This window comes from Seriola lalandi, unplaced genomic scaffold, assembly GCF_002814215.2.
Source record: "Seriola lalandi dorsalis isolate HSWRI2012SDOR001 ecotype SW California unplaced genomic scaffold, Sedor1 jcf7180002054682, whole genome shotgun sequence".
NCBI lineage: Eukaryota > Metazoa > Chordata > Actinopteri > Carangiformes > Carangidae > Seriola > Seriola lalandi.
This window is the reverse complement of record NW_019525235.1, coordinates 1,921,442-1,937,555: the sequence shown is the minus strand read 5'-3', so window position 1 is coordinate 1,937,555 and position 16,114 is coordinate 1,921,442. Positions and strand designations below refer to the sequence as shown.

Sequence of the window (16,114 nt, the reverse complement as noted above, 5' to 3'; positions counted from 1 at the left end):
ATTAGCCATTGCTTCCGCATGACAAGTGGGATCTATTAGTGTGCTCTCGCCCTGCAAAGCATGAGCATCCAGTGGGCCGCTGGGGACCACGGCTGGCTGTACGCCCGTCCGCGTCAGACTCCTGGGGCATCAGACCGATGTTGCAGACAGGAGAAGCAGCCGGAGCCACAGCAAGAACCGAAGTGGCTCATGCGATGAGTTGACACCCGAAGGGGCGAGGAAGGGCAGCGTGAGCGCGAGGGCAGCCCCGGCTCCACCTCAGCGTCAGCCGGGTCTGACTCACACTGGTCAGACTGGCCACTTGTTTGATAAGCAGTTTTTTTCAGCCACACACATCATCCCTGCGTGTGTCTCATCTATAGTTTATCTAATCTTTTCTACCAATACCACTATACATTTGCTCTCGGACCTGTGTTAGGCAGAGTGACGTTCACAACCGATCGGTCAGTTCAAACTGCTGGAGGTCTGAAGATAGTTTAGATCCTCCCTCTTCTACGCCTCAGTGCTCATTTAATTTAAGCACTGCATCCTCATATATTTACATACTTTTAAAATGTTATCTGTGCCACTCTAACTTATCATGGACTAATAAACATTTTGATGCAAATGCTGATAAAACAATTCTGAGATTGAAAATGTTCACTTATATAAACATGTGGGAATCTGGCTGGACAGGAGGTGAACACCTGAAGTTAAAAGTGCATTCTTGTATAGAAACAAATCATATTTCTCTTCTGCCATTTTGATGATCATTACAGCTCGTCCTAACTGAATTGTGTAGCTGTAGTCTATAGGCATGCCTCTCCCTCCATCCTAAAAACTCACACTCTTATTGTATATTAAATTAAAATTTGGGATGTTCATGTTTTTTTAAAGAAAGAATTTGTATTGCACATTGGCTGCTTGAAAAGCAGCCTCTGCTATCTGGTGTCACAAGACTGGGGTTTTTAACTCTCCGTGCTCCACATTCTCAATCTCAAGCTTTCTAAAACCAGTTTTAAATACCTGTACAAATAAAACTAATTAATTTAGTCAATTAATTTGTGTTTGAATTACACTTTTGTCCTTTGCTTTTCGCATATACGTTTTTGTATGTGGCCTCTCTTGAAAAGAGGTCCTAATCTCAATGAGACTACCTGTTTAAATAAAGGATTTACTAACTAACATCGAGGTCAAAGTGCCTCCATCCCGCTCTGGGCCACAGGCTTAGTCATGTGCTCAGGCCCAATCAGTGTGGCTGCTCAACACATTAGCATTCCAAATGTTGTTTGTTTTAGTATAAATTTTCATTCAGTGCCCGCAGAGGATAGAGTTTCAACCACCTTGTCGTGGATGTTGATGTAGCATGGCTGTAGGTCAGACACCAGTCTACACACATAATTATCCTGGGCCTGCCACCTCAGTGACCTTGGACAGTGACAGTCTGTTGGACCACAGGGTCTCCTCCTTCATCACTGTCGTCGCTATCAGTCAGCCATAATCAGTGCCCCATGTGAATTTAAAAATGATGGTTTGTGGCGAATATTTTACAGTTGTTTTATTTTTCATGATTTCTTTGTTTTGTCTTTGCAGGTATTTCAGTAACAAAGAAGACACATACCTGTGAGTAGAAATACTTTTTATTATCTCTTTTCTGTTGAAAAATGTCTTTTAATTCTAAGATATATCCAATACTCAAAACAAAAATCTCTGTATCATATATCTCTATATTTCTCTATCTCTATATCTACACAGTAGAGATGATAAGATCATCGTGTTTGTGTTTGTATGTTTTGAGTTTTTCCCATCATTGCCTATAAACATATTATTGCCTTACTAGTAATGTAATAAATCAGTACCTTCATTTAGATATGTGCCATCCACTTTCACTATTGCATATTTCTCCATCTCCATCCTGGAGAGAATATGATGATAACCCCAGAGAGGAAATTAAAATGCTATGCAGTCTTATGACTGCTTGATAATCACGCACAGTTGAAGCAGACACTGTGCTGAAGCACCTCTTTGTTTTCTGCAAGGCCTTGCAGCTGAACAACACGGATGTGGTGTTGTGTGGTGGTTTGTAACCTCTGAGGCTGCATTAACTACCAGTTTGTAGTCTTCAAGTACAGATCATATCACTGAAATTGAAAGATGCAGACACAGAATGTGACACATGTCTCACACGTGAGATGCAAAAGCTTCTTTGTGCACAACAACAATAGCACAAAGGCTTTGCCTTTTCTAACCATCACTGCCTTTTCAATTTCAGTCTGCTCATGAAGAATTGATGAACAGTCAAACCTGTAGAAATCAATGATTTCCAAGAGATTTGTACTGGATTTTGACACGCGTGAAGTGCAATCGAAAAGGCATGTAAAAACGCTTTTGTGTAGTGCATTGCAGTGTGTCTGTGCATGTGTGTACATCTATGCGTGTGTGCTCATACCCTACTGTGTGAATGGAAGAAACTAGCCCTGAAGGCTATCCTTTCGCTCTGATCACTCTGATGAAACTTGTGGAGAGGGAAGGCCAGAGGGCTTTTCTGTAAGAGCGGTCGGAGTGTTTCAGATTGTGAGAGGCTGCATCTCGCCCTGTAAAACACCCCGGCTCTTTCTTACATCAGACAGCGGGGCAAAGGATATGATCTTCCACGCTAGACATCTCTACCTTACTCAAACAGCGCCGTCAAAACAGCAGCATGATTGTGTGTTAAGCTATTTGCTTATCTGGAGGGGGTATGGTATTTTTTGATGTGTGTGTGTGTGTGTGTGTGTGTGTGTGTGTGTGTGTGTGTGAATGTTCGTGTTTGTATCAGGATATCTTCAAGGTAGAACAGAAATGCTTTGACCCACCATCCACCGCCCCGCGATCTTAATTAGTGCGGCGCTAAGCACCTCTACACCGGAAGGGGGCTCAAATCAAAGAGCATGATTTAGGAGTCTTGGGTTCAAAGCCCTGGGCAGAGACTGGACTACGCTGTCTCAATTCACTGAGAAATATTCAAATCTTGTCCATGTGAGGAAATCAAAGTAAAGCCCCTTAACAAGTAGTTGATTGGTGTGCCTCACAGACAGGAAGCGGCTGTGGAATCTCGTCAGAGCTGTGTGCACATGAAGAAGTTCAAGGGCCAGTTAATGGTCATTGAGAATGTGGAGGGAAGGTCTTTTTCAGAGAAGCCTGGTGATTATACGGCTGCTGGAGTAATAATGAGGGAGATCACTCTGCCCTACATGGTTATACTCGGCCTGTGGATCTATTTCTATTCACAGAGTGAAAACATTGGCTTTCCCCACTACGCCAGTCCACACTGCTGCTCGTAATGTTAGCTTGGCAGTCTTGCTTGTGTGTGTATGCGTTTGCAAGTGTGTTTGTGTGTGTGTGTGTGTGTGTGTGTGTGTTTAGAAGGTCTTCCCAGTCCAGCCCAGACCACAGGGATGGGCCATGTCTCTGACTAACTCCCCACTCTGCCTGAGTGATCAAACTGCTGGAAGCTCCCCGCCATGCCAGTCCCCTCATCAATATAAATTACAGGGGCAGCTGTTCACTGGCAGACTCCTCTCCTTTCCTCTCCTCTCCTCTCCTCTCCTCTCCTCTCCTCTCCTCTCCTTTCCTTTCCTCTCCTCTCCTCTGCCCATCTTTTCTTTCCTCTACCTCCCTCTTCCATCCACTCAACTGGTCTAATCATTGAGCCATCAGAAGGTGAAGTATTCTAGATGAAAACAGATACTTTTATCATTGTGCCAATGACTGTGATGACCTCTTATGTAGATTTACTGTCTGAGGCAGCACACCCCCCCCCCCTTCTCTCTCTGTCTCTCTCATCTCTGTCTCCCCTTCTTTCTTCATTCTCCATAAGGGGCGGCCCCTCACCGGCACTTACTTTTACCACAAGGCTATAATTCTCAGCAAGAAGTCAGCTGTGGTTTTCCTGTACATTTCCCTGACAGTTTTACATACGCTACTTGGACTTTCCAAAGCAGTTAAAATTTTGTATTGTGGTTTTTTTGTTATTTTTTCTTCTTCTTCCTACTTTGATGGTGGACACAAGATATGTGCCGTCACCTTCTCCTGCGTTGGCAGGGCTGCGTTGCAGCGAGATGAATTTCTGTTTGGACCTGTTGAGAGAGATGGTGTGGAGCGGAGGATCAGATGCAGCAGCTCATTACACTGAGATTAGACGTCTCACCTCTAATCTAACATCAGCAGTCTGGGGCTGTGTCTCACAGCTCGAATAGCAGAGAGCTCGCTAACACACACACAGGTCATGAAGCCAGGATGCTCTTCCCCGAACAGAACAGATCTCCTGATTACCTAGAGCTAATCCTCCCTCTCTCTTTTGCAGCTGTAGATGCACAATATACTGATTGTCTGCTGGCTGCTCAGACTATGATACACAACAAAACAAAGGCTTGCATATACAGATGAAGTTGTCTGTTTGTTTGTTTTAAAGATTAGACATAACATACAAGATGTATTTAGACCATGCTATTATACATATATATATATACAACATTAGAAATTATGTTCTCAAAAATCACCATAGAGCTGAATTTGCAGCTCCAACAGTCTTAACAGAAACTGAAAACCCGAAGAGTCACTGTTCACTATTATTCAAGCACTGTTCATGCTATGTTATTGTACTTGCTTTCATTACATTTCACAGGTTTTTTGCGTTATTCTGCAGATCCCCTTTATTAAGGTGTAGTATGTGTAGTGTGTGTCTGAGTTAAGATTGGGAGTAGAGTGGCCAGAGGGAGGCAGTAGTATAAATGTAACTCCGGGAAAGGAGGGAAGGAGACAGACGAGGCTTCCTCTCTTCAGTCTTACAGATACGCTGTAGAGAGTCCCAGATTTTTCACACTATATTTATCTCCATTCTGGTGACAGACTCCTTACACTGATTGAGAAACATGGCCTCGCTGCTGCATCTTCATTTATTTGCTAGCAGCTTGCACTGAGCTCTTCTCATCAGCGATCTGCTCTCACATAGTAATAGTACAGCCAATCTGTTTTAAAGGAGCCAGATGATTTAGATTCTTCTGCACTGTTTTAGAAAAACAGAGTTCAAAGTTACAGGGAAATTATAATCACTCAAAGTTATGAAGCCAGAGTTTGTAGATTTCACGCCTTTGTGAATTTGAAATTTCTTATAAAAGTAGTCTGGTGAATGTTTGGTAAAAAAAAATATGCTAACAGCATTATTAATCCCAATAATGCTCTCTGTGTTCACATGCCACAATGACAGCTTTTACCCATGTGAAGCATCTGCTTTACCTCTAAATGACATGGCACATCCTGCTCGGATTTCTGAATTGTACGATCCTAATGCATTGGCTCTGTGAGTTGAGGTATTCTCACTTAATCAAACATGAGATTTATGGTCCTTAATAGTGCTGTACATTGCCAATTTAGGAGAATAATATGTCCCAGTTGCTGTCTAATTTTGCTTGGCAACAGGCGCACTCCTGTGGAATCGCCCGGGGCAGTGTGAGTTGTCTCTGCATAGCTCAGTGTTCCATGCTCAGTGGTTGTTTGAAGGTATTTCATCACATTGTTGCCTTGATTCAGCTCTGTGGGGATTTGTTAGTTGCACTCATGTGGGAAGTGCATCCAGTACATTGTTAAGCTAGGGCTGATAATGAAGATCAGCCAGCCAGAGTCCCCTGAGCTACGCGAGAGAGATAGTCTAGTGAGACGCGCGGCACAGACATAGTGGAGCAGGACGAGCACACACAGCAATACACACAGACGCAGAGGAATCATCAGCACAAAGCATACAACACTGAACTGTGCTGGAGTAGTATTAGAGTAAGAAAACACAATACAGTAACACATACAGTACATTAGATTATTATCAAATATGTTACGCTCTGTTGTTCTTGCAAAACACCATTCGAAGTCTGTAAAATTGGCATTATTATGTTTAAATGTTAGTTGAGCAATATTGCAATTATTTTATTGTTGTTGCCTTTTTTGTTAGAATTGAAATTGACAATGCAGGGCCCCACTAAGCACAGCTGCTCTTTCTGTGGAAAGTTATTTGATTCTCAGCATGGTACTAGAACTCGTTGTTTCCTCTTCTCCCAGAGTAACATTGAACGCTTAAATTGACACAATCTTTTTCTCCTTCTGTCTGTAGGTTATGTTTCATCTTACTCTGTTTGTTCCACAAAAAGAGTATTTTCTTTCTGGACATTTGGGTTTAATCTATAATAGACGGCTATTTTTTTTTTTTTTTCTGAAATAGGTCAGTGTAATCACAACAGTGAGGGATGGACAGTCACTGTAAAAGGGAAATCAATAGAGCTATCTATTTGTCGTAAACCAGGCCAGCATGATTTTTCTCCATTTTTCCTCCCCTGCCACACTTTTCCCTCTCCAACACAATATGGCAGGTCCTCATTTTTCAGTAAAGCATTATGTCTGCCATTTTGTAAAATTGCAAATGGCCTTTGAAAATGCACTTTCTTTGCATACGTTTCTGTGGGTAAGGACGCTTCTTTTTATCGCCTCCTGGGGGCCCACTGTGTTTTATAAGGAGGGGAGTAGTGAGGGGGACTGTAGGGGTGCACGACAGCTTTTTGTGGGGCTGGGGGTGCTCGGCTTTTGTTGGCTCTTAATCTGGTTCTTCTCTTGGTGCCGGCTCTTTCAAAGAGTTTTAGCCGGAGCGAAGAGAGGCCTCGTCAGCTTTTCCTCACCCTTTCCCTTTTGTGTTTCACCCAATACTAAAAGGCCCTGTCTTGAGGTGTTGTCAGACCAGAAAACAAGAATAAGTGACATGTGACAAGGACACAATGCTTGGATGGGCCAGCCAAAGTAAGTGGCCCCATCTGCTGTGGGCGATTTCTCTTCTGCCGGCTGTCTGCCGCCTCAGGTGAGAGGGGCCAGGGAGCGAGGGCTGTGCTGAGATGGTGGCGTCTGCCAGGCGAAGCAGTTGGTATGGCTGGGAGGGCACGGCCGGCCTCGCACTCGCTGCGGCGAACAGTCAGCCGAGCCTTTGCACAAGCGCAGGTTATCCGTCACTCATCAGGTTTCCGATGCCTCATCACTTTCCCATGGTGTACACACATTCAGCGCAGGACAAGAGTGTCGGCATGTTGAAAGGTTTGATTCATGGAGGGCGACAGAGGCGGAGGTCATAGAGCTCCTCCAGATATGATCCTGACTGATGCTGATGGGGAAGCTTTAAGATGGGGGCCATAATTAAATGTCCTTGTGCCATCATCAAGTTCCCTAGTCGCAGCCGTTCACTCAGACTGTGCTCAGAGCTTATCATCCTGTATGGTGTGTACCCCCCCCCCAAAAAAAAAAAAAAAAAAACCAGCACCACCAAAAAAAAAAAAAAAAAGTCTATTGTAAGGATTTTTTAGGATATGAAAATTCTGATGCAATATTATGCATGAATAAAGGCAGTAAAATTAACATTTCTAATTAAATTCCTGAATTGTTGAGAAGAATGTTGTTGAATAAACCATGCAACGAGCAAGATGTCCCCGATAATATCAGTCTTTTGAAATACCTTGTGTGCACCATTTCAAGATCAATAACAATCATTGCAGCATATCAAAAAAGAAAAATATGTTGGGACAAAACACAACAAACCAGACTGTTTGCATTAAGAGCGTCACATGTTTATTGAAACTGAATTTGGATAAATTTGAATCTGGGATCATATTTTTCTGACAAATAATGTCATTCTGTGCAGATGCTAAAGTAGGAAAAAAAAAGTTACATCTACAGAGAAGAAAGCAGAAGTGCTCACAAAAGCTTTCGGTGATATTATACATTGACATTTGTGCTGATCGCATTGTGCGCATTTTGTTGAATCTGCTTTATTAGAGAAAAGCTGTTTTTTCCCCGTTGCTATTAATTTGTGTTTCTGTGGGTGTGCAGTGCGAGAACAGAGGGATGCGGTTAACCCATTGTGAAGTTAGCCATCATCATTAAGATTCTACAGATAACAGGCATGCGGATTTCTACTGCTCAGCATTATAGGATCCCAGACATCAAAGGCAGGTTTTCATTCTACTGTGTCTGCGGCACGGTGAAGAAGAAGAAGAAGAAGAAGAAGAAGAAGAAGGAAAAAAAAAACCAGGAAAGGAGTTATGGAGTCAGGAAAATAAGGCAGATGTGGAGGGGGGGCGGGGGCATGTATATGTACCTGCATGTGAGTCAGGTGACACAATGCTATTTAATGTGTTAGCTGCCACAGAGTGTCCCGCCTGCATAGTTAGCTCCTTGCTAAATTGGCGTCCTCTCTGATTAAGTGGCACAGTGCTTAATAATGCTGTGGCTGACTGTAGGTTGGTTCACCTTAAAGATCAAGTTCATTTCTCACCGTGGTCATTAAAGTGCAGGTCTGCGTAATTCAAATCACTTATTTATTTATTCATTTATTTATTTTACCTGTAACAACAGTGTCAGCTCCTACTTTCATGTAGTCTCCTTTTTATATCTAATAAATGTAAAGGTTCTGTCAGTGATATGTTTTCTTTGTACAAATCATGTAATACTATTTCCAGTTCTATTACACAGATATTACAATGAAGTTCCTCTTAATTCAGATTACTTTCAGCGTGGTGCCATTATGCTTTTACCATTACATCAGAGTGAGCTGTTCTACAGTGAGAGTGTTGAATGTACAAGAGAGAGAAATATGCTGTTCTCCAGTATTGTGCTGGATTACAGAATCAAGGTCGACTCACAAGACACAGAGCAGCATTATCCCTTAATCCTGTGTTTTGGTTTCAAATAGCCTTTTTACACCTAATCTTCACAAGTAAAATGACAAACATGAATACTGAGGTAGGTATTTAAATGTGCATTACCTGCAATGTTAAGGTCAAAGGCTTATGACTAACTTACAGTGGCTCTGTATTTTGTGAAGGAACAGACGATCATGTGTTTGCCACTTATTTTGTTGCAGCTGTATTACAGAGGACTAAGGAGTCTTGTGATGAAATTCCCTCGGGCACTTTCAGATGGATAAGTCTGGGAACTTTTTTCCAAACTATGAGTCATTTCTTGTTTGTTTTTCTATTTTATTTTTTGTATTTAGACTGTATCTTCATTCAAGATGTTACAATCCCCCTCTCACTTTAACCTCTCACCAAGTGTTATTTGGCCTGCTGTACTTGGGCACTGGGAGGACAGGCTTCACTGAGTCAACACATATAGTGAGTACACCAGTTACAGTACCGAGGCAGTGTCTCCCCTTGACCAGGCTGGTCTTAGTGTGTCCGTCAGGCTCAGTTGTGGCAGAGCTGGAGGAAACTTAAAGGTGCTGTGAAAGACTAAAAGTGGGCCAGCCGCTGCTGCCTCCTGTTGACCTACCTTGTTCAGAGGGTCCAGGTACAGACTGATGACAGGACTCCTCCTCAGCGGACCACATTACTAATGTGTGAGGGTGCAAGAGGAGCACACCCAGTGATGAATCACTCCCCTGCACCCGTGGCATCCTCATAAGTCAAGAGTAAAAGTGTTGAGAGTGCGCTCAGTAAAAGAGCTCCTTTGCACTGTCCACCGTAGAGAAACTCCATCCAGGCGCGGTGGAAGACAGGAAGGGGGAAGGCTAAGTGGTGCACGTCCCGCATAGCCTGAAGATCTCCCTCAATCTTGAGGAAAACATTAGTCCCTCTGGTGGGTCACTTGTTTTTATAAAGCTCGTAGAACTTAGGAAAAGTTCCTTTCATGCTTGAACAGGGCTGCTTTTTAATAAATGAGAGTAATCTACATTGCGTTGATCTGGACCGCCTCACTGGACCAACTCCACTACCTGAAGTCACAGGGAGAACATTAAATATATGTTAGTTTAAGCTAAAACAGTTTTCTTCTGAGGCTTTCTGCGCTGAGCAGTCACAGGAAAGGGCACAGCCTCATTACTCACTTTGGTGTTTGAGGAGAGAATAATGGTCAAATTGTTCAGCCTAAAAGCGGAGAAAATATGGAGTAATTTAGAAGTTTTAAAATAGATTTTTTTTTTTTTTAAATAGGAAAAACTTTATTGATGCAAATCTTGTACATTCCAGTTTGTGTTTGTGTTTTCTTCTTTTCTTCTAGCCTTAAGCCAGAAGGTTAACTATTTTAGTTTACACACCCACCTTCCCCCCAGAGCTGATGTTGGGCTATATTGGTGATGTTGGGGGAGTGTGTAAGTTTGACGCTAGGTAATACATCACACACTCCGGGGGGTCTCCCTGGTATGCTCCTCAATAATGAAGTTCATTCGTTAACTTCTCCCTCAAAGGCCAAGTTCCCCTGCTGCCCTTTTCAACAGCCATTGCAAGTCTTACCAGAGTCACACTACCAACAGAAAAAAAAAGAAAAGAAAAAAAACACATCATCATGCTTTTCCCCTTGACAGGCTCAGTGGTTGCCTTTGCACGGCATGAAGAATAAGCAGGTCCATTACCAATCCCTCATGCCTGGTTATAGCCATAATTATCACGGGGAAAATGACCTGCTCTGTTTGGTTTGCCGTAGAGGGGCTGCGCCTTCCTAATCACCTCCTCCTTCCCTCCTGTCGCCCTCATGCCATGGAGATGGAGCTGGTTTTGGGGGAGTCTTGCCAGTTCATTAGAATTCACAGGGTTCCACCTCCCTGCCTAGCCAGGCTAAGCCTCTCACACAGGCTGCCATGCCTGCGATAATCTCCCCTCCTCGTTCACTTTCGCTCCTTCTCTCTCTATCCTCCTATCCCTTTCCTTTCTGTCCCCAAGGGCAGCCTCACACAAAAGAGATGCAGTGCAATTCATTGTTAAATCTGATTTCTATTGATCTATTGAAAATTTGTTCCGTGAGTTATGTGATAGCACTCCAGCAGTGTCGAAGATCTCTCTTTACCGCTGCCTTTTCATCTGGTAAACCGAATAAATAACCTTTGTTGAATAACTTTCTGTATTTTTTTTTTTTCCAAGATTGTGTCCAGCACTAGTCCATCCACTTCCAGTGTGCAGATTGTAAACACTTTTGTTACTGCTCAAGTGCCCAAAGACAGAAAGAAACAGCCGGGCTTTTCATTAGCAGGCAACTAGCAGCAACAACTAAACAGCCACTAAACAGAACAGCGACTAAAAAGCACGACGTTTTTCATTGAAGTCGTTTAGTGCTTAGCATATTGTTCACAGCCTCTTGTCACCACCTCACTCGTACCTGCAAGGGGTCGTTTAATGTGAAGCCGGCGCGCAAGTCCGCCTTAAATGATGTGAGGCTTGGTCAGTCCGCGGAGGACAAATTGGCTTTGCTGCCATGTTGACACAGTACTTTGAAAACATTTGATTCAATCGATTTGGAAATACAAGACGCTCAGGAAAAAGATTTAAATTTATCTCTATAAATAACAATGGCTGTAAAACAAAAGGCTATAGCCTTGTCAACCATTCACCATAAGCACTGTGTTGTTGATTCGGATTACATGACAGCTGACAGGTGTACACTTCACCTGTGTAGGAATGATATGCTTTCATATCTCTTCCTTTTGACCCTGCTGTTCTATAAATATTGTGTTTGTGTGTATGTGCATTGAGTGACAGATCGAAAGAGAGAGAATAGTGCTGAGCTGGCCATGGGACTGCTGTGTATATAAAGGATGAAGGGCAGTGTATACAGTCACTAACATAGAGTCATCTAATCAGAGTACAATTGTAAAGATAGTAAAAAGAGACTCGCGTACAGCTGCTACCTCGCTAGCCTAGACATACTGTGCTGCTCCATGGAAAATCCATTAGCCGTAATGACTTAACAGCATTTCCTGTAGCTACACATTATACCATAATACCACATTATACCGCGACACAGCATCGGCATGTAGTATGTTTTTGAACCCTCACTGCTCTTATTTAAACTTGTCTTTAAATGCAACCCTCTGCAGTCCTCTGGACATAACCCAATAGTGTCCTCTATTTTCACTGAAATAGATATTCTCTTTGTTGTCTGTGTGATTTATTGAAGTCTTTCCACAAGTGGAAGCCCCCAGGAAATTGCCTGGAATGGCCCTAAATTGGTTTATGATTGTGTGGTGTGGGCCGGTGCTGTTATGGTTCTAATATTATGCCCTCCACTCCTTGGCATCTATATTAAATTGATCTGTATTGTTTTCATGGAGTGCCTGTTGGAGCTTGTTAATTCTGCCGCTGCTTTGGGCTGGTGGTGCACTTCCAAACACCCAGGTGGCTCCGTGGTAGAAAATAAGCCCCAGCTCTCTAAAATACAGTACCTCACAATGAGATTGGGACACAAATTGAGGAAGTCCATAACTGTTTATCCTGTGGGGTCAAAGGCTGCCGAGTGCAACAGCCTGCACACTGCGCGTCTTTGGTCTCAGAGGCCAGCCCAGAGTTGTAAGAGTTAATGTGGATCAGCTGCATGGTGAGTCTGTGTGTGGAATGGCTACTGACAGACTGCTAATGAGGCCATTATCAGCTCTGGTCCTCTCCTCTCCTCCAGGGGCACCAGTGGATGCTCTGCATCTCATCTCAATTGAATTCCATTCCACAGGGCTTGTTTACAGTAAATACATTTCCTTGAATTAATCCAAGAGGAGCGTGAGACACACGGCTGCGCCGGTCTTAATGCAGAAATTTAGTGTGTTGTGCCTGGTTCAGCTCAGTGTCTCTACCAGTAGTGTGTTGATAGAAACTCACTTCACTATCTATAAAGAATTGACTAAAAATGATTGTACTGATGGCTTCACATCACCACATTAATACCCACAAACATTTGACCATCAGAGCCTCTGTGGCTTAATCAATGCTCTAATGGATAAGTGTCGGCATCATATTGGCATACTGTCACTGGTAATGTGGAGCAGTCAAGGGAGAGTGTGGTGAAGAGCAAATGAAGCAGCTTTGCAGGAAACATCTGTCCTTAGGGGGGCCCGTGCTTTTAAGCACATTTATATACAGTTGGAAGCACTATATTCGTTGTAGAGCTGAAAGGACAGAACAACATCCAGATTAGTTGTTAGTTTTACTATATGTCTTTCTTGAAGCGTTCGCTCACCCAAATTACAAAGAAAAATATATATTTACACTCACCTATGTTGGCACACAGTTGTGAATAATTTTGGTTTTATTTGCCCATGGCTGCGAGATATCCATCTTCTGTCACTACCATACAGTGCAGGTGAATGGAATTTAGCGTGCGTGCGTGCGTGCGTGCGTGTGTTAGCATGTAAAGGTAAAAAAAACAATTCATTGGACAATGAGACCCTTTGTGATCTAAAACCTTACAGTTCACTGAAAAGCTTGGTGGAAAGCTTCTTTATTCATGTCCAAAAATGAGGAATCCAGCTGATTTGTTCTCTGTGTGTCAACATTTTGATTTTAATGCGACATTTTACAAATTGTTCTTTTTTTTTTCTTTTTTTTTTTTAAATGTATTTTTAGAAGGAGCCACAGAGTGATATTCTAATCCTCCTAACCTGTAGGGAACTTTTTGATAACTTCACCTATTCACCACATACATAGCTTGTAAGTAGACAAAACATGCGCTCCTTCCAACTCTCTCCTGACGATCGTTATATGGATGTTATCCTCCTCTCAGATGTTCTTGGATAATCAGCCAAGAGACTCAACCCCTGCTATCATGTTTTGTGTTTTTTTCCCCCCCTAAACCATAGCTCAGTGTTATGCCACACTTTGTTGAGCCACAGCTAGTTCTAGAAAGACTGATACAGCAGCCAGGTTCTTAGAGACAACCACAGATAGTGGCAGTTAAACATGTTCCTGCGCAGGCCTTGGCCCTGACTCATCTGGTGAACTTTGAAGATCTTGTGGGGAGACGCCAACATCGAAACGAGACGATTGTACTGTCTCTGACATCACATTGTTTTGAATAGTTTGCCAGGGCCCGTCTGTGGCTAGTTTGTATCCAAGGCACGCTCCATTTGATGCTATCAGTCTCTGAATGATATTTTGTTCATTAGAAGGTGTGCAATAAGAGACCAGTGTTGACACAACGTGAGTTAATGTGTTTAGTGACTCTAATGGATCATAGAGGTCCTAATGAAACATTGTCATGGGAAGATTTATGTAGCAAGCTGCTGAGTCCTCATTTCCATTTTATATATGGTTAGAAGTACCTTTATTCAATGAACAGAGCACAATCAAAGACCTCAAATGAATAAAGATATTTAGAGTGTAAAATAGGAATAAATAAATAATCAAAGTGTCTCTTAATAAGAAGTTCTTGCCCTGTGGAAGCGTAATCATTCTGCTGCTGCAGTAGTGTTATTAAGATCAAACAACTATGGAGAATGGGAAATGAGCCTCCAAATTTTTCAAATTTGAAATATTGGTGGTGTAAAAAAAAAAAAAAAATGTAATATTTTTTGTTTCAAATATTGCAGCGTCTGAAACCGAAGCTGTGCGATGTTTGTCTTAAGACGGGATGATATGAACGCCAGCTTATTCATGGAAATGCCAAATGCAACGTGGTTATTGGCCAAGGCTGGATTGCACTAAAACCAGAATATTGTATCAGAGAGAGGCAGCTGGTTAGGAGTCAGAACAGATTATCATATGAGAGAGGATGAGCGAGGAGAGGGGGAGGAGAGAGAGACAGCGAGAGAGACAGCGAGAGAGAGAGGGGGGGGAGAGAGAGAGAGAGGTAGGGACTGGAATGGAAAGCAGGGGGCGAAAGTGAGGGGCATGGGAGGGAGAGAGGGAGAAATGATAGCAAGAAACTCATCGCCCGGTCGCTGTGGGGTGGAGGGGATCATCCAAACCCTTCCGTCACTATCTCCCCTTCTTCACCTGTCAAAAAGAGTGTGTGAGAGCCGTCGGAGTGTGTGTGAGAGAGAGAGAGGGGAATGCGGGTCCTCTGAGAGGTCACGGGAAGAAGCTGAGACTCCACTCATCTTCTCTCCGTGTAGGGCCCACCGCTGCTCGCAGACATCTGGCCTCACACTGATCACTCATATCTACAGACAGGGAGGAGGAGAAGAGCGGAGCGCTTCGATCTTTGAGCCACAGAAAAATTACACTTCCCCTCTTATCCATCCTCTCCACGCTCCTCTTTTTTTTCTTTTTTTTTTTGCTTCCTCCTTCTTTTGTTTCTTCAGCTCTTTTTCTCCTTCACCCCTCTCTCATCCACATCTAGCTCTTTTATCCCCTCTGTGACTTTTTTTTTTCTTATCCTTGACATTGCACCATTTTTAAAAGCAAAAAAAACAAAAAAACAAAAATGAACAAGGGAGTAGAAGGGGGCAGAACAAGAGGGTGAAAAACTGGTGTATGCTAGAACTGGTTCTGACTTTATCCTTCCACTAAAAAGATAAGCCACAGACGATAGTGAGAGTGTTGCTGTGTCTAGCAAGCCGGTATACAAGCCTCTGACTGCAATCAGTGGGAAGAGGGCCAGCTTCCCTGCCTGAGCTCTCAGCGCCCCTACTGGCTGCATGCTGTGCCAATCAAAGGCTAGTGGGTGGGGAGCAGTCAGACATGAACACTGATGTCACAGTCACATGGATTCTGGTGTGGTCATGCTCGGAGGCTGAGAGACAGAGCTGTGCTGGCCAGCTGCTGCTGAGACAGCAGTGGAGGGCTTTGCGCTGGTGATAGTTCTTCTCTTATGGACTCGAAGCTTAATGATGTATTTTGTGATTTCAGCTATGAAAGGTAAGAGCAAAATGCATGCTGATCCTGCACCCAGAGTAACAAGTAGGGAAGTATGGCTCCGCTATTCATAGCCTGCCAACTCTTTGCATTTCATTTGCAAGGCATGAGTGTGACAGAGAGAGAGAGAGTGAGCGAGAGAGAGAGAGGGGAAAGGGAGACGGGCAGGGAGGGAGTGAGAACTAGAGTAATACAGTGCTCCTGAATGCGTGCAAGTGAATTAAGCTTTGCTAATATCTCTTTTCATGCATGGACAAAATCTCTTCTTTTAATTCAGAAAAAGAAACTGAGCTAGAAATCTTCAACTTATAATATCTGTAAAGGTATTTTGCTTTGATTTTACTCTCCTCAGTGTGTGTTTTCTAACTGCTGCTGTTGTGTGGGGTGCTGTGGAAACCACAGCCGGTATAATCTTTGCACGGGTACGTCTCTGACAAGAACAGCTCCTGAGCTACAGAGCAGAAGTTTTTTTGGCATAGATGTGTGATAGCATGCAGGGGTGGTGGGGTGGGGGGGGG

The 16,114-nt window shown here is 43.2% G+C and overlaps 1 protein-coding gene across 2 annotated transcripts in view; it reads left to right on the top strand.

The window, feature by feature from the left end:
* roraa (RAR-related orphan receptor A, paralog a) overlaps positions 1-16,114 on the top strand; it is a 177,513-nt gene that overhangs the window by 120,831 nt on the left and 40,568 nt on the right. Inside the window, exon 2 of one of the 2 annotated variants that reach the window (XM_087178264.1) lies at positions 1,573-1,602. In XM_087178264.1, coding sequence (XP_087034390.1) covers positions 1,573-1,602 — 30 coding nt within the window. Of the gene's footprint in view, positions 1-1,572; positions 1,603-15,465; positions 15,600-16,114 lie in introns of those variants that run through there. The other variant, XM_023422499.2, reaches the window with a different exon arrangement.